The following is a 20,970-nucleotide window of genomic DNA, read 5'->3' on the forward strand; positions in this document are numbered from 1 at the left end:
ACCCCGAAGCTTCTCTTCCTGGACTGGACATTCTCTCTCCCGTGAAGACCCCTCCGTGGGGGGGGGGTGTCCCTTCCCCCATCCCGGCCCATCCTATGTGGACCCTGGCCTCTTTCCTGCCTCAGTTTCCCGCTCTGGGAAGGCTAGGTTAGACGAGTTGTGCACAGGGCGACCTTCCCCGTGGGGACCCCCCCCTTCACCCCTCCAGCCGCTCAGTGTCGCGAGCCCCGGGGACCGGAGGCCAGCCGGCCGCGCCCGGCCTGGCCGCGCCCCGGGCCTGGGAGCAGGGGTGGGAACAGGTTGTGTCCCGGGGCGGGGCGGGGCGGGGCGGGGCCCGCGCTCGCGCACGCGCACGCGCGCTCCGGCCGGAGAGCGCGCCTGTGTGCGCACGCACGTGTCGGCGAGCGCGGGGACGCGCGGCCCCGCCCCGCCCCCTCCCCGGGTCGCGTCCCCTGGGGACGTCCCGCCGCCCGGCGCGCGGCCCCGCCAGTTCCGGGGAGGGCCCGGGCCGCGCAGCCCCTCCGCCCCGTTCATAAGGCGCAGCCCGCGGCCGCCGCCAGCGCCAGCGCCGCCGCGGCCCCGTCCCGCGCCCGCCCGTCCCGCCCGGTCCCGCGCTCCGGGCCATGGCCGGTCTCGGCCGCCCGGCCCTCCTCGGTGAGAACCTGGGACCCCTGGGTGCGGAGCGGGGAGGCCGAGCTGAGCCTGGCTTGGGGAGGCTGCGCCCGGCGGGAGCTTTGGGGGCGCCGAGGGCTGCTCGCCTCCCTCGCGCGCGATCTCTGCACGGGGACCAGTTTGGAGTTTGTCTGGCCCGAGAGATCGGGGAGCAAAGGCGCCCGGGGAGGGGGACCCCAGCCGCCGGGCGGGTGCTCTGCCGTAGCGCACACAGAGGGGTGCGGGGCGGACCCCACCCCAGGCCCCCTCCCCGGACCCCCTCTCCGGGCCCCCGACCGCCTCCCCCCGCTCCCCTCGACCGCCTACCCCGCTCCCCAGGCCCCCGGGCCCCCTCCCCCGGGCCCCTTCCCCCCTCCTCCCGCTCCCCGGACCCCCGCCCCGGGCCCCCTCCCCAGGCCCCTGGTCCCTCTCCCCCGGGCCCCGGACCCCCTCCCCCAGGCCCTCTCCCCCGGGCCCCCTCCCCCGGGCCCTCTCCCCCGGGCCCCGCCCCCGGGCCCCCTCCCCAGGCCCCCTCCCCCGGGCCCCGGACCCCCTCCCCCGGGCCCCGGACCCCCTCCCCCAGGCCCCCGGACCCCCTCCCCCAGGCCCTCTCCCCCGGGCCCCGGACCCCCTCCCCCAGGCCCTCTCCCCCGGGCCCCGCCCCCGGACTCCCAGCCCGGGCCGAGCAGGTGGCGGCGCTGGAGCCGGGCGGGGTTTGAACTTGACTCCTCGGGACTTCGGTCCCGCCCCGCCGCCCCGCCCGGAGCCCTAACGGTCCTCCGGACACGGACCCCGCGCTGCCGGGCAACCGGGCCACCAAAACCGGGGGGGGACCCCGACCGCAGGGCCCCGCTCGCCTGGCGGGCGTCCGGGGGCGGCGGCGGGGCCCCCGGGCTCAGGGACGGGCGGGGTTCGCGTTTGTGTTTTGGGGAGGACGCTGGGGGTGTGGACGGGGAGGCTGGGGTTCGGCCGTGAGACCCCCCTTTAGAAAGAGGCACCAAGTGCCCCCGCCCCCGAAAGCAGCAGCGTTGGTCTTTGTTCCCGGCCAGCCCGGAATAAACTCCAGATGCGCGGCCGCCGCCCGGCTCCCGTTTGGTTTTCTTCCAAGGCCGCAGATGGACACCGCGTGGCCGGCGGCCTGGGGGCGTCGGGGGGCGGGAGCCCGGCCTGGGGGCCGGGGACACGGTGCCAGCCCTCCTGCGGGCCGGGGGTCCCCCCCCCCGGCCTCCCTCGCTCCAGGGTTTTTCTGGGGTGTCTCCCAGCCCCCTCAGAGCTGCGCTGGTTCTGGGGACAAATGGCTTTTGTCCCGTTGAGGTCTGTGCCCCCTCCACCCCGCAGAGGGGGAAGTGGAGGAAGCCCCAGCCCTGTGTGTGACCGCAGAGGGCAGGAAGAGAGCAGCGGGCTGGGCCCCGCGCCTCAGTTTACCCCAGCTGGGAGGGCTTGCGTTTGGGGGAGGGGAAGGCCTGCTCTCCTCCGACAGTCAGGGAACCCCATGGCCATCGCCCCCGCCCCCCAGTCCTGGGCACTGTAACCCACTCGGGATTCCCTCGAGGGGGGGATCTGGGGTCACAGCCATGAGTCACCCGCCTCCGGAAGTGAATGAGTCACGGGGACCTCTCCTCCTCCTCTCGTCTCTTCCCTCGCTCCCACACCCCCATTCTGGACTCTTGAGATTGGGGGGGGTCTTCGCCATTTCCCTGTGCTCCCCAGGTGGGCAGAGGCTGCATGTCCCATCTTGGCATTCCCCAGCACCCCTCTTTGCGCCCCTCTTCGGTGCCCTTGTTTCTCTTTCCCGGACTCTGTCCCCCCTCTCTGCCCTGCCTTTGGCTCCTCTCCAGCTCTGCGCCTGTCCCTCACACTCTGGCCACTGGCAAAGCGCGTCCTCATCTCTAAAGCTCCTCCATGGTGACTTGGGGCCCCCCAGGACCTGCTGTGGGTGTCCTGCTCGCAGTAACACAGGAGACACCCCTCCCTCCAGCATGCACCCCACTCAAAACCACAACTCCTGGGGGAGGGAGCTGGGGTGAAAGGTCACTCCTGTATCCCAGAGATGCGACAGTGATTGTGCCATCCAAGTCCCCAAGTTGGCACGGGAGAGGAGCGACCACCTGAGAACCTGTGGGGGCAAAAATACTAAATACTTGTTCTGGAATCTTCCCTGCTCTGCCCTTCCATTCCCTTTTCTCTTCTTTGCTTTTTTCTCGTTGGTGCCAGTTCTAGATCCTGAACTCAGGGCCTAGGTGCTGTCCTTGGAACTTTTTCCGCTCAAGGCTGGCACTCTTGTCTCTTGAGCCACAGCTCCACTTCTAGCTTTTTGCTGGTTCATTGGAGATAAAGAGTCTCACAGACTTTCCTCCCCTGGCTGCCTTCCAATTACAATCCTCACATCTCAGCCTCCTGAGTAACTAGGATGTCAAGTGTGAGCCGGAGACTCATACACACACACTCTCTCTTCTTAATTTCTGAGATAAGTCTTTTTTTGTTGTTGGTGATGATGGTCGTGGGGCTTGAACTCTGGGCTTGGGCCACTGTCCCTACACTCTTCAGCTCTCTTCAGCTCAAGGTGAGTGCTCTACTGCTTGAGCCACAGCACCACTTCTGTTTTCTAGTGGTTAATTGGAGATCAGAGTCTCACAGACTTTTCTGCCCAGGCTGGCTTTGAACTGTGATCTTCAGATCTCAGCCTCCTCAGTAGATAGGATGACAGGTGTGAGCCACCGGCCCCGGCCTGAGATGTCTTATTTTAAAAGTAGCCCAGGCTGGACTTGAACTTGGGGTCCTCCTGCTGTGGCCTTATGAGGGCTGGGATTGTATGTGTGCATCACTATACCAGGTCACATGAGTTCTGCATTTGAGATGGACACAGAGCAAGCCTGGAGGGGGGGGGGTCAGCACCCCCACCCCTCAAAGGCACCCTGACCCCTCCCCCGCTCCGTTGCAGTGCTGTGCACGGTGCTGAGTCTGTGTGGAGCTGCAGCCCAGGAGGCAGGAGGTGAGTCTGCAGGGAGCACTCGGTCCCCACCTGGAGGCTGGGGGCAGCGTCCTTCCCGCGCCCCTCAGCCCAGGGAGGACACAGGGCCGCCCCCTCTTCCCCCCCCTCCCCTGGGCCCTCCCCCGGGATGGCGCTGGCCCCGCCCCTGCCCTGGCTCCTCACCTGGTCCCCGTCCCTGCCTCAGGCTGTGCCAGGTGGTGTCCTCCGAACTCCAAGTGTCTCAGTGCCGACACCTGCCGCTGTGATGCGGGATTCAGTTCAGTCGAGGAGCTCATCACCAGCCCTGACGGCAGCTGTGACGGTACAGAGGCCTGGGGTGCTGGGCACACTGGGGGGGTCTAGTCCTATGAGAGTGGGGGACACGGGTCACAGTTGGGGGTCCATCACTGAAGGAGAGAAAAGAAGGGGAGAAACAAGAAATCAATGTGCACGGCTTCCTGTGGAGAAAGGACCTGGGTGGCCAGGAGTCTGTGCGTCCATCTGCCCTTGGGCTAGGAGAGGGAGGTGCTGAGCCTCCAGCCCATCCCCTACCCTGTCACTGTCCACTGTGCCTAAATCCTGCGTGTCACCCTGAGAATTCAGGGCAGAGCTGACTGATCAGCCTTCAGGATTGGCCTGCTCCCGGTGCAGCCCGGCTTCAGAGCGCAGCCCAAGATTCTTTCAAAAGCAAGATCAGCCCCAGTGCTGGGGGTCAGGCTGGGGATGGGGGAGTCTCCTTCCTGAGAGAACTCAGGTGACCTTTGGCCTGTGTGTTGCAGACATCAACGAGTGTGCGCCACCTTTGAGGACGTACTGTGGGAAGTTTGCAGACTGCGAGAACACAGAAGGGAGCTACTACTGCACGTGCAGCCCAGGATATGCACTCGAGTCTGGGGACAAAATATTCAGGAACGAGAGTGAGAACACGTGTCAAGGTGAGACCCCACCCTCCTCCCCATCACCCAGGAATGGCTGTAAAAGCGCCTAGAGCGTGAGACGGGCTGGACAGGTGCGCGCGCACCTGCACACCGGCGCTGAGGGCAGGGAGGAGCCCTGTCCTGACTGCCTGTGCCCGTTAGCGGGTTACCCAGCAAGCACTGCACAGGTGGGCATGGTGGTAATCCCGGCACTTGGAGGGCCAAGGCCAGAGCACTCGTTATTCCAAGTCAGGCTGGGCTAGCTGCAGAGGGGACAACTAGGGGCAGGGGACTTGCCTAGCAAGTGTGAGGACCTGGGTTCAATCCCCAGTGCTGCCAAATCAAAAACATTTTTGGCTATGACATGCAATAATATTCGTTGTGATTTTTTGTTTTAAAAAAGAAGGAAGGATTGGGGAGGAGGGCCCCTAGATTTTAAGGGTAAAAGTAAAAGCGAGGCCAGGGGCGTGCTCCGGGGCGGGGTGGGGCTCGGGAAGGGGCGTGGCTCCGGGGCCTGGCTCCAGGTAGCTGCTTGCCCCAGCGGGTGCCAGGCCCGGCCCCAGGGCAGAACGAACAAAGTAGCCTTGTCGTTGGTCCCTTGTGTGACCTTTAACAAGTTACTTTACCTGTCAGAGCCTCAGTTTACCTGCCTCTAAAAGGGGAGCGACAGGACACTTCCTCCTGACACGCCTGGGAAGTCTCGGTTAGCGATGGCGCGCTGTTGGAATTGTGTGCTGGTTCTGCTCTTGTGTGATTTGCGCGCTGGTCAGGAAAGGGCTCTAGCGCCAGGCCACACCCCTTACTGCGGAGCCACGCCCACCACGGTCCCCGCCCCTACAGCCCCGCCCCACTAAACCCTCCACTAAAGCCACGCCCCCAACCCCTGGGCCAAACTCCCGTGCCGCCCGTCAATCACTGAGCCACGCCCCTGCCAGTGGGCCATCCGTTAAGGATGAGCCACACCCTGTCAGGGAACCATAATTCCAACTGTGAGCCCCACCCCACCCGTGGCCACGCCCTATGGCTGGCCTGACCCAAGGACACGCCCACCTGGGGGTCACTGGTCAGCGCCTGTGAAGGAAGGAAGGATTGGGGAGGAGAGCCCGCTCCTGACCCGAGTGTCCTCCAATGCCTGGTCCCAAACTCTCGGAACCCCTCACCAAGGGCCACTTCTGGAAGTTCAAAAGCCCCCCTGCCAATTTGCATCTCATTTGCATCAACTGAACGCGGGGCTGCATTCAGGATCCCGTCCTGGCCCGGGATCGCCAGGGCGCCGCCTCCGCTCCCGGGGCCCGCACGGGCTCAGCCTCACCGCGAGCCCTGGCAGCCCCCCCTCCGCCCCCACCTCGATGGACGCAGCCGGGAGACCCGGGACAAAGGAGACCAGAGGGGCGGCCACCCCAGGAGGGGCTTCCCGCGCCCCCCCAGCTGCTGGCCCTCTACAGTTCCTGGTCCGGGTGACGGCGGCCTCGCAGCGGCCCCAGGGGGCGGTGGGCAGGTGACCCTGACCCGCACCCCACGGTTGGGTGAGGAGGGGGTTCCAGTCTGGACCCCAGAGCAAGAGGAAGAAGGCGAAGGTGCCGCGCGGACCTCTCCTGGGACGGAAGCTGATGGACTCGCCGAGTCCAGGTGGGAGTGAGGAGCAAGTGACACCGATGACGCAGGCCTTGGCCGCGGGCCGCCGCCCTCCTCCGTGGGAGTTCGCCCGCCCTGCCGGCTGCCCCCAGGCTCCTCCCCACCGTGCACCCTCTGGGACGTTGGGGTCCAGTGGACAAGAGAGAGTCGTCCTGCCCTGCCCAGCCCCCAGCCGTTCCGCCCCGTGGCATCAGGACATAGGTCGCCCCCGGGCGTCCCGGTGCCTGGGGCCGCCGCCTTCGTCCGCACTGGGTTCCCGCGGGGCCGGGCCGGCCTTTGCTCCCCATCCACAGGCGCCCCGACACCCCTGCCCCAGCTGGCGGCAGAGGTCACCTCTCACAGCAGGATCACCTCCATGGGAACGAGAGCCCAGAGGAGACCACAGAACCTTCCAGATGCCTGATTGCAGGAGACGGGCGGACCCCCAGCCTAGAGTCCGCTGCAGCTGCGAGACGCCTTCCCTCGCCCACCGATGGAGAGCCGAGCCCCGGGGGCCTGCAGGGGCCGCACCCGAGCGGTGCTGCGAACCCAGGCCGGTCTGTCAGGCCGGGCCCAGGACTCAGATGCCAGGCAGCGCTCCGGGGGTGGCGTCTTCTCTGCCACCCGGGGAAAGAACGCGTCGTTCCATTTCTGAGAGGAGGACTTCAGCCACAGCCAGGACTGCCTCAGGCAGGAAGTCCAGCCCCATGACTCCGTTTCCCCCCTGGCATCGACTGTGCACCGAGCCGAGCAACCTGCCCGGCCCAAGTTCCCCGGGGCCACGTTCCTGGCGGAGGTGGTGACGCTGGAGGCCCCCGGGGGCCGGCACTGGCGACCGAGAAGTGGGGGCAGTGACCGAGGGTCGGGCCGCGTCTGACCCTCGGACTTTGTCCTCAGACGTGAACGAATGCACCTCCGGCCACCACAGCTGCCACAGCTCCGCCCATTGCCTCAACAAAGCCGGCGGGTACGAGTGCCGCTGCCGACGCGGCTGGAGGCCGGTCCCGGGATCCCCCGAAGGCCCAACGCACACCCAGTGTGAAGGTCCGCAGCTTGCAGACTCCACCACTCCAAGGGACGGGGCCGGGCCACGCCCATCGCGTAGCCACGCCCATCGCAACCACGTCCATTGGCTACACGCTCCACTCCCATGCTTAACCACGCCCACGACTTGATGTTCCTCGCTTGGCCACGCCCCCTCATCTAATCGCGCCCCGCTTGGCCACACCCCATGCCCCTGGCTGGACCCGGGTCCCGGGTCCTGAGAAGAGCGGGCACCGGCCATGGGGAGACCGCAGGACCCGGGCCGCTGGTTACTAACCGGACGCGATTCCAGATGTCCCAGGCCCCGTGCGCCCTGGCTAGACCTGGAGTCCCCGGGTCGCTGATTACGGACAGCGGACGCGAGGACGTGATTCCCGATGTCCTAGGGCCCTGCGCCCGCGCCAGCCTGAGCCCCGCGCCTTCTGCCGCCACTGCGGCTCCTCTGGCCCAGCGGCACCGCGACCACCTTGGGTTCCCGTGGGGCGGGGACGGGGTCTGAGCCGTTCCTGTCTCCGCAGACGTGGACGAGTGCCGCTCCGGACAGCACCAGTGCCACAGCTCCGCCGTCTGCGTCAACACCGTGGGGTCCTACAGGTGCCGCTGCCCCCGGGGCTGGCGGCCGCTGCCGGGGCCCTCCGGGGACCCGAGGAGGACCGCGTGCTCAGGTGCCCGAGCCCCGCCCCGCCCTCTCCCCAGCCCCGCCCCGCCCGCTCCCAGCGCCCCGCCCCGCCCTCCCCCAGCCCCGCCCTCTCCCCAGCCCCGCCCCGCCCTCCCCCAGCCCCGCCCACTCCCCGCCCGCCCCGCCCACCCAGACCCGTTCTGTCCCCGCAGAGGTCGTCTTCCCCGCCTGGACGGCACCCCCCGGAATCCACAGCACGGTGAGGGGCGCAGCGGGGTCGGGGTGGGGTGAGGCCCCTCGGCCGCCCCACACACCCCACGCGGGGCCGGGCTCTGAGCGCCCCCTCTGCCCCCCAGGCTCTGGCCGCCTTCTTGGAGGAGGTGCAGAATCTGACCAGAGACTTCCAGCCACACACAGCTCAGGACACAGCGGACGCCATCCAGGTGAGCGGGGCGCAGGGAGACCTGGGGCGGGGGGTGGGGGGGTGAGGGTGGAGGGGTGCCCACTGCCAGCAACGGAGCAGGGCCCACATGTGTTGGTTCAGCCACACACTGGCAGTACATTGGTGGAGCATTTCACCTGGGGAGCGCCTGGTGGCACACACCTGTAGTTCCAGCTATTCAGAGACTATGGCAAGAGATTACTTCGGCCATGACTTTGAGGCCAGCCTAGACTTCGAGATACAAATAAGCTAGGCACTGGTGGCTCATGCCTGTCATCCCAGCTACTCAGGAGGCTGAGACGTGAGGATTGCAGTTTGATGTCAGGCGAGGCAGGAGATATCGGGCTGTGAGACTCATCTCCAATTAATTACCAAAAAGTCACAAGTGGAGCTGTGGCTCAAGTGTTAGAGCACCAGCTTTGAGTGAAAAACCCAAGTGAGAGTATGAGGTCCTGAGTTCGAGGAGAAATGATTGTCTGGCACCTGTATTCTCTTGGTGTTTCGGGCGTGGACCAAGGCCTTCACACAGCCCTGTCACCTGCCACCCCCAGAATCTCATCAAGGCTCTGGATGGGCTGCTGGAGGCTCCCGGGGACATGGAGAGGTTGGACCTGCCTGCTCGGCACCGCATTGCTACCCAGCTGCTCCTGGGCATGGAGGGCACGCTGAGGTCCCTGGCCCAGGCCTTGCCTGCAGGTTCTTTCAACTACACCTCCGACTCCAGCACAGGTGAGACTTCCTGTTGCCCAGCCACATCCTAGGCTCTCTGGTTTTGTGTGTGTGTGTGTGTGTGTGTGTGGTCAGTTGTGGGGTTGAACTCAGGGCCTGGGCACTGTCCCTGAGCCTCTTTGTGCTCAAGGCTAGTACCTTGAACCACAGCGCCACTTCTGATTTTTGAGTGGTTTATTGGAGATAAGGGTCTTACAGGGTCTTGTCTGCCAGGCTGGCTTTGAACCACGATCCTCAGATCTCAGCTTCCTGAGTAGCTAGGATGACGGGCGTGAGCCACTGGTGCCGGGCTAGACTCCCTTGTTAACCTGGAGTGTCTGTCATGCCCTTGTCTCCTCAGCGTTGTTCCTGATGGTCCAGGAGCAGCAGCAGCAGCCGGCTGGCAACACCACCATCGGCCATGGCCAGGCCCGGATGACGCTCAGCTGGGCTGTAGCCACGGGAAATGAACCGTCTAGAAAGGGTAGGGGTCCCCAGAGGGAGTCTCTGGGAGTGGGGTGCGATCTGGGAGGACCCAACAGCCATCAGGAGAGGCTCCAGACTCATGGTGGCTGAGCTGAGCCTGAACCGGGCTATCCCAGGAGAGAGGCTGGGAGAGATTAAGGAAGAGCATAAGGAGAAGAGCCGGCATGTCTCATGTCTGTCCCCAGGCCCTACCGTGGCAGGCATCCTGTCCAGCCAGAACATGAAGAACTGGCTGGCCAACGCCTCCTTAGACCTGGAAGGGAGGCTGGCCTCGCTGGAGGAGGCCTACGAGAGCCCTGTGCTGGGCGTACGGTTCAGATTTCTCTCCAACATCAATTCTGTGTTTTTGACCAACACGAAGACAGGGGAACTCGCCTACCCGGTCACCTTCAACTTCTCACACTCCGTGAGTCCCGATGTTCAAGCCTACAGTCAGCGGGAAGGGAGCCCCAGACCCTCCCTGTCCCTGCCTTCCCCCAATCTGTTCTGTCTGTTCAGAACTCAGGACCCTGGCACTGGCTGGGGCACCTGCCTGGGCTGCTCGTTCTCTGTATAAGTCAGTTCTTTTTTTTTTTTTTTTTTGGGTCCGGTTGTGGGGCCTGAACTCTGAGCCTGGGCACTGTCCCTCAGCTCTTCAGCTCAAGGCTAGCACTCTAGGACTAGAACCACAGCGCCACTTCCGGCTTTTTTCTTTTTGCTTATGTGGTGCTGAGGAATCGAACCCAGGGCCTCATGCATTGCAAGGCAAGCGCTCTACCACTGAGCCATCTTCCCAGCCCCTATAAGTCAGTTCTTTATCTTTTATCTGCTTCCTGTCTTTGTCCAGGTGCCACCTTTTTTTTTTTTTTGGTCGGTCGTGGGGCTTGAACTCAGGGCCTGGGCGCTGTCCCTCAGCTCTTCAGCTCAAGAGAAGCACTCTACCACTTGAGCCACAGCGCCACTTCTGGCTTTTTCTGCTTATGGGGTGCCGAGGAATCAAATCCTGGGCCTCATGCATGCAGGGCCAACACTACCACTGAGCCACCTTCCCAGTCCCAGTGCCACCTTCTCACTAGACTGTCCAGTGTCTCTCTGTCTCTCATGCTTGTGTTAGATGCTGAACTCGGTGCCTCATACTCCCAGTTTGCTTTTTTCACTCAAGCCTGCTGCTCTACCACTTGAGCCACAGCTCCACTTGTTTGGCTTTTTTGATGGTTAACTGGAGATGAGTCTGGGCTGGATTTGAACTGTGATCTTTAGATCTCAGTCTCCTGAGTAGCTAGGATTACAGGCGTGAGTTGCCAGTGTCCTGCTGCTCAGTAGGTATTCCTTTAGTTTGAAAAGTAGCCTGGACCTCAGGCTGGGGGCTCCAAGCAAACCTGTCTGACCAGCCCTGTGCAACCCACAGCGGGAGATGCCGGGGCCTCGGGACGAGGTCATCTGTGCTTTCTGGAAAGGGGAGGATGGCAACAGGAGTGGACACTGGTCCACGGAAGGCTGCCGGAAGGTGGACAGTAAGGATGGCATCACCATATGCCAGTGCCGGCACCTGAGCAGCTTCGCCATCCTCATGGCTCACTACCACATCCAGGTGAGCGAGGGCTGCCCCTGCCGCGTGGAGGCGCTTTCAAGTGACCCCACGCAACCTGTCTGTGTGCCAGGAGAGGACCCGGGAAAACAGGACCCGGTCTGGGGCGAGGGGACAGGGTCTGAGGGTGTGCCGCCCAGCGCCTCCTCTTTGTCTCCCCCCGCCCCTTCCCCTAGGACCCGAGGCTGGCACTGATCACCAAGGTGGGGCTGTCGCTGTCCCTGGTCTGCCTGCTGCTCTGCATCCTCACCTTCCTGCTGGTACGCTCCATCCAGAGCTCGCGCACCACCGTGCACCTGCACCTGTGCCTCTGCCTCTTCGTGGGCTCCGCCTTGTTCCTGGCAGGCGTGGAGAACAACACCCAAGGCGGTGAGGACGGGACGCCCTGCCCCGCCTGCGGGGAGAGCTGGAGCCTCGAGGCCCCGCCCGTCCGGGGCTCCGGCCCCGCCCTCCCCGGCGAGGCCCCGCCCCCGCCGGTGGGGCTGCGCTGCCGCCTGGTGGCCGCGCTGCTGCACTACTGCTTCCTGGCCGCCTTCTGCTGGATGAGCCTGGAGGGCCTGGAGCTCTACTTCCTGGTGGTGCGCGTGTTCCGCGGCCAGGGCCTGCGCACGCGCTGGCAGTGCCTGCTGGGCTACGGCGTGCCGCTGCTCGTCGTGGCCGTGTCGGCCGCCGTCTACAGCGAGGGCTATGGCCGCCCCAGCTAGTGAGTGGCGGGCCCGGTGGGCGAGGCTGGGCCCGGGGGCGAGGCTGGGCCCGGGGCGCTGGGGACCCGGGGCTGAGGCCGCTTCTGCTCCTTCCAGCTGCTGGCTGAGCCTGAAGCGGGGCTTCCTCTGGAGCTTCGTGGGCCCGCTGGCCTTCATCATCCTGGTGAGCCGAGGACACGGACCCCTCCCATTCCCCCGCCCTCCTGCGCTGACCCCTCCCACCCACCCCGCCCTCCTGCGCTGACCCCTCCCATTCCCCCGCCCTCCTGCGCTGACCCCTCCCACGCACCCGCCCTCCTGCGCTGACCCCTCCCACCCACCCGCCCTCCTGCACTGACCCCTCCCATTCCCCCGCCCTCCTGCGCTGACCCCTCCCACCCTCTGCCCTCCTGCGCTGACCCCTCCCATTCCCCCGCCCTCCTGCGCTGACCCCTCCCATTCCCCCGCCCTCCTGCGCTGACCCCTCCCACCCTCTGCCCTCCTGCGCTGACCCCTCCCATTCCCCCGCCCTCCTGTGCTGACCCCTCCCATTCCCCCGCCCTCCTGCGCTGACCCCTCCCATTCCCCCGCCCTCCTGCGCTGACCCCTCCCATTCCCCTGCCCTCCTGCGCTGACCCCTCCCATTCCCCCGCCCTCCTGCGCTGACCCTCCGTCCCCCCCCTCTCGCCCCCAGTGCAACGCGGTCATCTTCGTGACCACCGTGTGGAAGCTCGCGCAGAAGTTCTCGGAGATCAACCCCGACATGAAGCGGCTGCGGAGGGCGCGCGTGCTCACGGTCACGGCCGTGGCGCAGCTCGTGGTGCTGGGCGGCACGTGGGTGTTCGGCCTGTTCCTCTTCGACCCGCACAGCATGCCGCTGTCCTACGCCTTCTCGCTGCTCTCCGGCCTGCAGGGGCTCTTCCTCTTCCTGTTGCTCTGCGTGCTCAACAAGAAGGTGTGGCGGCTGGGGGCGGGGCATGGGCGGGGCCGAGCTCGAGGGGCGGGGCCAGCAGGGGCCGCCCCCGGCCTGACCCCCGTTCCCCGCAGGTGCGGGAGGAGTACCGCCGGTGGGCCTCCGCCGTGGTTGAGGGCAAGTACTCGGAGTTCGGCTCTTCGCACTCGTCCAGCACGGGCTCCAGCCAGCAGACGCGGGTGAGGGCACCGGCCGGGCCGCGTGGGAGGGAGGAGGGCGGGCAGGAGGGCGGGCGCGCGGCTGAGGGCTCCCTGTCTCCCTCCAGGCCTTGAGGTCGTCGTCAGGCTGTGACTCCCGGTGCGGGCCTCGGTGCAGCCTGGGCGGCGGCCAGGCCCCCAGGACCCCCGCGTCCTGCCACTGCCCGGCCTGGGAGACGGACTGGCCCCGGGCGCACGGGGAGACTGAGGCCGAGGCGGCCCCGCCGGGGCGCTGGCCGCCACTTTCTTAAGCTAGGACTCGGGCCGCTGAGGCTCACGGTACGAGGCCGCGGCCCCCGAAGGCGGGCGTGGCGGGCCCTCTCTGCGGTGTGCGGTGAAGGCGGTGAAGGTGCACCGCGCCTGGTACAGGCCCGGCCGCGGACGGCGTGGACGCGGAGGAGACCACAGGGCCGGGCTTCCATAATAAAAATTTATTCGTACACAAATCTACAGCTTTGCCACAGTAAAAAGAGAGGTGGGGCCGCGCGTGCGCAGGCCGGGGCGGCGAGGCCGGGCTGGCGGGAACAGCGACATCCGGGGCCGCTTCCGCTTCCGTGGTTACCGGCTCTGCTCAACTGCCGAGACAGGGGAGCGGGGGTCAGGGGCCGGCCGAGGGGGTCCGCACCTCCCCCCCGCGGCCCCGCCCCGGCCCCGCCCTCACTGTATGTGGAGATGTCGATCTCTTCCGGCAGCTCGGCCACGTTCACCTCGAAGCGGTCCTGCACGTCGTTGAGGATCTTGGCGTCATTCTCGTCGGACACGAACGTGACAGCCAGGCCTTTGGTGCCAAAGCGGCCGGCGCGGGCCACCTGCGGGGGAGGCCGGCGGGGTCAGGGCGCGGGCGGGGCGGGCGACGGCGCGTGCGCGTGCAAGAACACTCACGCGGTGCAGGTAGGTGTCTGAGTCCTCGGGCATGTCGTAATTGAAGACGATGTTGACGCGCTCGATGTCCATGCCGCGGCCGAACAGGTTGGTGGCCACCAGGATGCGGCGCTGGAAGTCCTTGAACTGCTGGTAGCGGGACAGGCTGCAGGGAGGGGCGTGCGGGCCTGCGTGAGTCGGGGGGCCGCGCGCAGGGGGCCGGCGCGGGCCGGGGCGGGCGCACTCACCGCTCCTCTTGTGCCATGCCCCGGTGGATGGCGATGGCGGGGAAGTTCTGCTCCACCAGGAGCTGCGCCAGTGCCATGCAGCGCTGTACAGACTTCACGAAGATCACCACCTGCGGGTGGGTGGGTTGCAGCCATCAGACTTGCAAGGACTTGGGGGGGGGGGCAGGCGCGCGGCGGTGCCTCACCTGGTTAAACTCCAGCACGTCCAGCAGGTCGAAGAGCTTGCGGTTCTTCTCGCTGTCCTTGAGCTTCACATAGTACTGCTGCAGCCCGTGCAGCGTGAGCTTCGTCTCGTCGTCCACAAACACCTCCATGGGCTGTGTGGGGGGAAGCGGGGGCGGCGGGGCTCACTGGGGCGCCGGGCCCGCGCGCGGAGGCCCGGGCGGCGGCGGGCCCGGGCGGCGGGGCCCCGTACTCACGTCCTGCATGAACTTCCTGCACACGGGCCGGATCTCCTTGCTCAGGGTGGCGCTGAACATCATGCACTGCTTCTCGTGCGGGGTCAGCCGGAAGATCTCCTGCACGTCCCGCCGCATGTCTGCGTGCGGGCCAAGAAGCGCGCGCGGGCGTGAGCTGCCGCGCGCCCCGCCCCTTCCCACCCCGCGCCGGGGAGCGGTGGCCGCGTGCCGGGCACGGCGGGCGCGGGAGGAGCCGCGGTCCACTTACGCCGCCAGCGGCCAGCGCGGAGCAGCCGTGCCGGGGCGCCTCGAGCCGAGCCGCGCTTCGGGCTGGGGAGCCTGAGGCAGAGACAGCTGGCGTGAGCGCGGCTGCGCCCCGGCCCCGCGCCCGGCCCCCCCGCCCTCGCCCCCGGCCCGGAGAGGCGCATGCGCAGGCGGCCAGGCCAGAGCCAGCCTCCCGCGCCCACCCAGGGGCCCTGCGCTAGGCGCAGCCGGGCGACAAGCGACAACGCCTCGGGCGGGGCTGGAGCCCCGTGTGGACGCGGCGCCCCGGCCTCCCCGACGCCCCAGCGCCGCCCGGGGCGCGGACACCCACCCAGCTGCTCCAGCATCTTGTCACACTCGTCCAGCACGAAGTGCTTCACGTTCCTCAGGTTGAGGGTTCGGTTCCGCACGAGCGCCAGGATCCGGCCCGGCGTCCCCACCACCACGTGCGGACAGTTCTTCTTCAGCACTTCCTCGTCCTTCTTGATGGAGAGGCCCCCGAAGAACACGGACACCTGGGGGCCCCGAGGGAGCTGCTTCACCATCCACATGCGTGCCAGCCCCGGCGGCGGGTGGGCACGGGGATGGGCCGGCGGGGATGGCTCAGGCCATCCCCCAGAGGGCGGGGATGGCACGGGGCCGGGGCGGCCGAGCGCCCCACCGCGCTGTCTCCGGGGACCGGAGCGAAGCGGGTGCAGCGGGCGTGGAGCGCGGCCCCGGAGGCCATGCATAATTCAGCAGGCTTTTAAGGCGCATAAACCACCACAAACCTCGAAGGCAGCGGCTGGAGCCAAGCCTGGTAAAAGGGGGCGGGGCCGGGGGGGCGCGCTCACCTTGACGCTGGGCATGTACTTGGAGAAGCGCTCGTACTCCTTGCTGATCTGGAAGGCCAGCTCCCTCGTGTGGCACATGACCAGCACCACCACCTGGGGGGGCGGGGCCGTGAGGCGGGGCTCACCCGCGGGGACGGCACTGCCGGCCTGGCCTGCCCAGGCCAGCGCAGCCGGAGCCGCCAGGAGCAGGGGGAGGGCCGGCCTCGCCCCCCCCAGGTCATCCAGCGACGCGGGGGTGCACAGCGCGTGGGCCGGAGCCCCCCCTTCCCGGGGTGCCCGCCGCGGGCGCGCACGCGCACGCGCACACACCTGGCTGCTGACGGGCTCGATCTGCTGCAGGGTGGCCAGCACGAACACGGCGGTCTTGCCCATCCCGGACTTGGCCTGGCACAGGACGTCCATGCCCAGGATGGCCTGGGGGATGCACTCGTGCTGCACTGGGGGGGGAAGGGCGGGTGAGGGCCCGCGGGACGCGGCGAGGGCGGCGGGCCAGGCCCGGCTCGCGCGTACCTTCCGATGGGTGCTCGAAGCCGCAGTCCACGATGGCCCGGAGCAGCTCGGGCTTCAGCAGGAAGTCCCGGAAGCCCGAGCTGTGGATGGACACATAGGAGCCCTTGACGTCCTTCTTGGGGGGAGCAGGGGTGCTCTCCGGAGGGGCCTGGGGCTCTTCATCCTCCTCGTAATCCAAAAGCTCATTCTCCACGTCCTGCTCTGCCATGGTCCTGGGGAGGCGGGACCCGTGAGCAAGGGGGCGGGGCCGAGCTCCATCCCACCGCCCACCGGCCCCCCCCCACCCCCAGATCTGCGAGGGGTAGAACCAGAGACTGGGGGCTGTGGAGCAAGACCCCAGCTTCCCCCTGGAGCCAGCCAGCGTCGGATCTCAGACTGCTCATGTCAAGGCAGTCTTCCCTCAGCCTGCACCGCCCCCCAGCGCCCCCTCCCCCTCCCCCCCCCACTCCTCACCCAGGAAGCCACCTGTCCCCAGGCTGCCACCACCACCCTCTCTTTAAAACAGCTTTACTGAGATATGTACTTGCTATCAAATTCACCAAGACAGGCATGGTGGGTCACACCTGTAATTTCAGCTACTCGGGAGGCAGAAGAGATCAGAAGGATTATAGTTGAGAGGCCAGACTGGGTAAAAGGTCATCAAAATTACATTTCAACCTAGGAACTAAGTGTGGGGGCATCACATCAACAGGGCTTAGGGTGCAGGTAAAAACGTGAGACTTGATTTGAAAACTAAATAAAGCAAAAAGTGTGAGGGCCATGGTTCAATGGATAAGAGCACTTACCTCACGCCCAGGCCGAGTACAAGCCCCACGACTGACCCCTCCCCCCCAAAAAAAGCTAGAAGTGGAGTCCTGATCAAGTGGCAGAGCACCAACCTTGATGAGCAAAAAAGCCCAAGGGATTATGCTGAAAATGTACTATATATAACCAGTGGAAGGGACAGAAGGGACGGAAGGGAAAAACTGGGTGAGAGCTAGGGACAGGGTGACGTGGGCCACAAAGAAATGTACTCTTTACCTGACTTATTTAACGGTACTCCCTGAACCTCACCTATGTAGTAACAAAGAAAGAAAAAGCCTAAGGAAAAGCTCTTAGCTTCTGATTCTAAACTTTAGGACCAGAATGCATGTGCACGCGCATGCGTGCACTTCTGCACCCTGTAACCATGCTGCCACCCGGCACTCCTGTACTGCCTGTCTCTGGATTTCCATGTTCTGGCACTTCATATAAATGCCATCATACAGCAGAAGCCCTTTTGTCAGGCTCTCTCTCTCCCTTGGCATCCCTTTCTTGGGGTTCATTACCATTATCAGGGCTTCACTTTTTAGGGCTGAGTAATATTCCAGCCTATGAGTGTACTGCATGCTACTTATCCATCGTACATCATTCCGGCCTGGATTATGCCCACAGCCTCAGCCCCTCCCCACACGGCCTGAGAGAGACTATACAGACAAATTGCATCTGACTTGCCACACTCTGCCACTGTGCTCAAAGCCTCCCTCCTCCCACCATGCTCAGGGTGAACCTGAGTCCCAGCTTCCACCACCCCTCATGACCAGACTTCACGGCCCCTTTGGTAGGTGTTGCTTCCAATACCTCACCACCTTCCAACCTCCAATTCCTTTAGGCGGCCTCTGATCCACTGTATTGTCCTTGAACATCTCAGAAAGCACCCCACTAGTCAGGTGCTACCTGTAATCTGGGACACTTGAAAGGCTGACATCTAAGGATTGTGGGTCAAAGCCAACTGAAAACTCCAATCAGAAAAAAACTGGACTGGAGGTATGGCTCAAGTGGTAGAGCACCAGGTTTTGGAAAAAAAAATCTAAGCACAGAAGGCCTTAAGTTTAAGTTCTAGTATCAGTGCACAGAAGTGTGTGTGCGCACAGACACAGGCCTGGAGGCCTGGCTCAAGTGGTAGAGTGCCCCTGCCCAGCAGTCAGGACACCCTTAAACACCAGTACTGCAAGCCGGGCGCTGGTGGCTCACGCCTGTAATCCTAACTACTCAGGAGGCTGAGATCTGAGGATCGCGGTTCAAAGCCAGGCCGGGCAGGAGAGACCTTGAGACTCCTATCTCCAATAAACCACCAGAAAACCGGAAGTGGCGCTGTAGCTCAAGTGGTAGAGCGCTCGCCTTGAGCTGAAGAGCTAAGGGACAGCGCCCAGGCCCAGAGTTCAAGCCCACAACCGACAAAAAAAAAAAAAAAAAACACCAGTACTGCAAAAGTTAAAAAGAAAAAAGAAGCGCCAGTCAGGCCCAGGGCACATTACTTCATTTGCTAATGACTGGAGAATTGCTGACAGGTTTCCAGAGTGAGTCAAGCAGGATCTTCCTAAGAATAATTTATTCCTCAGGGGGAGTGGAAGGTATGACTGACAGCAAGAAATTCAGTCATCAAGTGCTGGTAACTAATCAGGGAGGGGCCAAAGTGAGTTGAGAAGGAAGAGGGCGGACTTTTAAACAGATCTAAGTGGGGGGAGGGGGGGTGCAGAAGCAGTCTGGCCCTAAACCTGGCTAAGAAAATAAGAGAAATAAACACACTTAAGCCAGGCACCAGTGTCTCCCACCTATAATCCTAGCTACTCAGGAGGCTAAGACCTGAGGATCCTGTTTGGAAGTACACCAGGGCAGGAAAGTCGGTGAGACTCTTATGTCCAATTAACATCGGGGCGGAAAAATGGCAGAAGTGGAGCTGTGGCTCAAGAGGTAGTGTCAGCCTTGAGTGAAAAAGCTCAGAGGTGGTAACAAGTTCCACAAGAAATGTACTCACTACCTTACTTATGTAACTGTAACCCTTCTGTACATCACCTTGATTATATATATATATATGTATATATATATGTATGTATGTATACACACACACATATCAGAGACAGCCCTTGGGCTCTGAGTTCAAGGCCCAAGGCAAGAAAAAGAAACAAAGAAACAAACAGGTGTGTGCCTCGTGATGCAGCGCTTGCTCGATGGGCCACAGGTTCGATGAGCACTTAGTTAAAAATGAAAGGCAATGAAGGTGAACATGCAAACACCAAGTGGGGCCAGTCTCAGAGACTGAGACTCATGCAAGGGCCTGGGGGCGCAGCTCCCGCCTGCACGAGGCTCGGGGTTCGCCCCAGGCACCCAGGAAGGGGCGGTGTGGTGACATCGAGGGGCCATCAGGTCAGGACCCGAGACTGGGCCGGGGTGGCCGGGGTCGCGCGTGTCACCCGCTCTGGGTGACTGACAGCGGGGCGGGCCCCGGGGCCCCGGGGCCCCACGTCTGCGCGCCGCGGGGGACCCTGGCCTCCAAGAGGGAATCAGCGTGCCCTAGATCGCGGTCACCCCTGAGCGGGGGGCGAGAACGAGGCGAAGCAGGGGTGCGGCCCGGCCCCGAGTCCCTCCCCAGGTCTCAGGCCGACTCTGTCCGGATAAAGACGTTTTTCCTCCAAACCGGGGTCGGCGCCCCGACGCCATGACACCCCCCCCCAGCCGGAAGCGGGCCCCGCGCCCCGCGCGCTAACCGCCTGCCGGCCCGTGCCGCGCGCATGCGCCCCGGTGGCCAACCGCCGCCACCGCGCGCCCGGGACGGCCCAACCGCCCCGCCCCCCGTTGTCTCGCGCCCCTCCTTCTCTCTCTCTCTCTCTCTCCCGCTCAACCCGCGGCGTCTCCTTTCAACTGTCTGGCCCCGGGACCGACGTTCCCGCACCGTGGCCCCGCGCCCAGGACCCGCCGCTTACCCGGTCCCCCGTTCGCCTCCGCGTGCTGCGAGGAGAGTCGCCGGCCTCCGCTTATGTGTCGCGCGCCCAGAGTCGAGCTGCCGTGCTTCCGGCCTTCTCAGTTCCACTGTGGTCCCACTCACTGGACCGTCGTCTTGTCAGTCAAAAGAGGCAGAAGAGCTGATTGGACGGTCAGGATCGTGCCGGAAGGCTATAGGTGGAAGAGAGCTAATGAGGGCGGGCCTCTGGCTTCAGGTTCATTGGTTGAGCTAAAAAGTAGGCGCGGCCAAAAGAGCAAAGGCCGGTGACAGACCACGCCCCGTCACGTGATCACGACCCCGCCCTTAGGGCAGCCGGGTTGAGTTCTGGCAACTGTAGACCAGCTGTGAACGCGCGACCTGGCCGCTACCCTTTCGCACTTTGCCAAGAGCTCTGGGTTCTGGAAACCGGGCGTCTGGCATCTGGATGGGCATCGGTCCACGGGCCAGGATTCCTCCGCAGCCGAGGCTCGGAAAGAACTTTGGAAAGAACGGAGAGCTTGAGCTACAGCTAATACAGCTTCGAGTCTCCTGTTCCTGTGCATGGAATCGTGCAATGGACTGGCTTTGTGGTCTCTTTGCGGGGTGTAGCTGGGTGACAGGGCTTCGCCTAACGAGCACCAGACCCTGGGCTCGGCCCCGCGACTGACAAAACAAAAACTGAAGCGGGGGGGGGGGGGGAATAAAACTCTGCATAAACCTGGGAGGCGTGGGGAACAGAACTGTGCTGGTCACTGGGACCAAAAAATAAAAATAAAAAACAAGATTAAGAATGCTAATCTTCACAAATCGGGATTTTTTTTTTCTGTTTACTAAACACGTATTTGAGGGGGTGCAGAAGACTGGGGATTGAATTCAAGGCCTTCCGTTTGCTAGGCACAACAGACCTAGGATCCTAGGTCCTTTTTATTTTTGAGCTGGTCCTAAGGCTTGAACTGAGCGCCGTCCTGAATTTATTTGCTCGAGCCCGGGTCTATTCGATTTTTGAGGTCTACTTCCAGCCTTTTGGTGGAAGAGCCTCAAAGACTTTCCTGTCCAAGCTGGCTTCAAACGACAATCCTTGGATCTCAGCCTCCTGAGTAGCTAGGAGACACCGGCGCCAGGCTCTTGGATATTTTATATATATATTATGAAAATACCGTACAGAGGGGTTACAATTACATGGGCAAGGTAATGAGTACATTTCTTATCAGGCTCTGGAGCCTCCTCCTTTGTTTCTCCTTCCCATCCCTTCCCATCTCCCCC

At 64.1% G+C, this 20,970-nt stretch overlaps 2 protein-coding genes across 3 annotated transcripts; one reads left to right on the forward strand and one right to left on the reverse strand.

Annotated features, from left to right (window-relative positions):
* Nucleotides 1-534: 534 nt before the first annotated feature.
* Nucleotides 535-13,322, forward strand: Adgre5 (adhesion G protein-coupled receptor E5). 2 transcript variants are annotated; one of them, XM_070002154.1, is made up of 17 exons: nucleotides 535-654; nucleotides 3,593-3,643; nucleotides 3,828-3,944; nucleotides 4,402-4,557; nucleotides 7,051-7,197; nucleotides 7,716-7,862; nucleotides 8,029-8,075; nucleotides 8,173-8,259; nucleotides 8,810-8,987; nucleotides 9,328-9,450; nucleotides 9,638-9,858; nucleotides 10,840-11,022; nucleotides 11,196-11,722; nucleotides 11,820-11,886; nucleotides 12,397-12,657; nucleotides 12,750-12,854; nucleotides 12,941-13,322. In XM_070002154.1, the coding sequence occupies exons 1-17, from the start codon at nucleotides 624-626 to the stop codon at nucleotides 13,121-13,123; spliced, it is 2,631 nt and encodes an 876-aa protein (XP_069858255.1). In that variant the 5' UTR covers nucleotides 535-623; the 3' UTR covers nucleotides 13,124-13,322. The 2 variants fall into 2 exon arrangements, with proteins under 2 accessions (XP_069858255.1, XP_069858256.1); XM_070002155.1 differs by lacking the exon at nucleotides 7,051-7,197 and having other exon boundaries at nucleotides 536-654.
* Ddx39a (DExD-box helicase 39A) lies at nucleotides 13,289-19,819 on the reverse strand. Its single transcript, XM_070002165.1, has 11 exons — nucleotides 19,709-19,819; nucleotides 15,987-16,198; nucleotides 15,786-15,913; nucleotides 15,477-15,569; nucleotides 14,975-15,158; nucleotides 14,401-14,519; nucleotides 14,167-14,298; nucleotides 13,982-14,091; nucleotides 13,755-13,899; nucleotides 13,534-13,681; nucleotides 13,289-13,447 (listed from the first exon to the last, which is right to left on the reverse strand). Exons 2-11 carry the CDS (start codon nucleotides 16,192-16,194, stop codon nucleotides 13,431-13,433), a joined length of 1,284 nt encoding a protein of 427 aa, XP_069858266.1. The 5' UTR covers nucleotides 16,195-16,198; nucleotides 19,709-19,819; the 3' UTR covers nucleotides 13,289-13,430.
* Between the last annotated feature and the right edge of the window lie 1,151 nt (nucleotides 19,820-20,970).

Source organism: Dipodomys merriami, unplaced genomic scaffold (assembly GCF_024711535.1).
Source record: "Dipodomys merriami isolate MVZ:Mamm:240054 unplaced genomic scaffold, mDipMer1.0.p SCAF_6, whole genome shotgun sequence".
In the NCBI taxonomy this organism is placed as follows: domain Eukaryota; kingdom Metazoa; phylum Chordata; class Mammalia; order Rodentia; family Heteromyidae; genus Dipodomys; species Dipodomys merriami.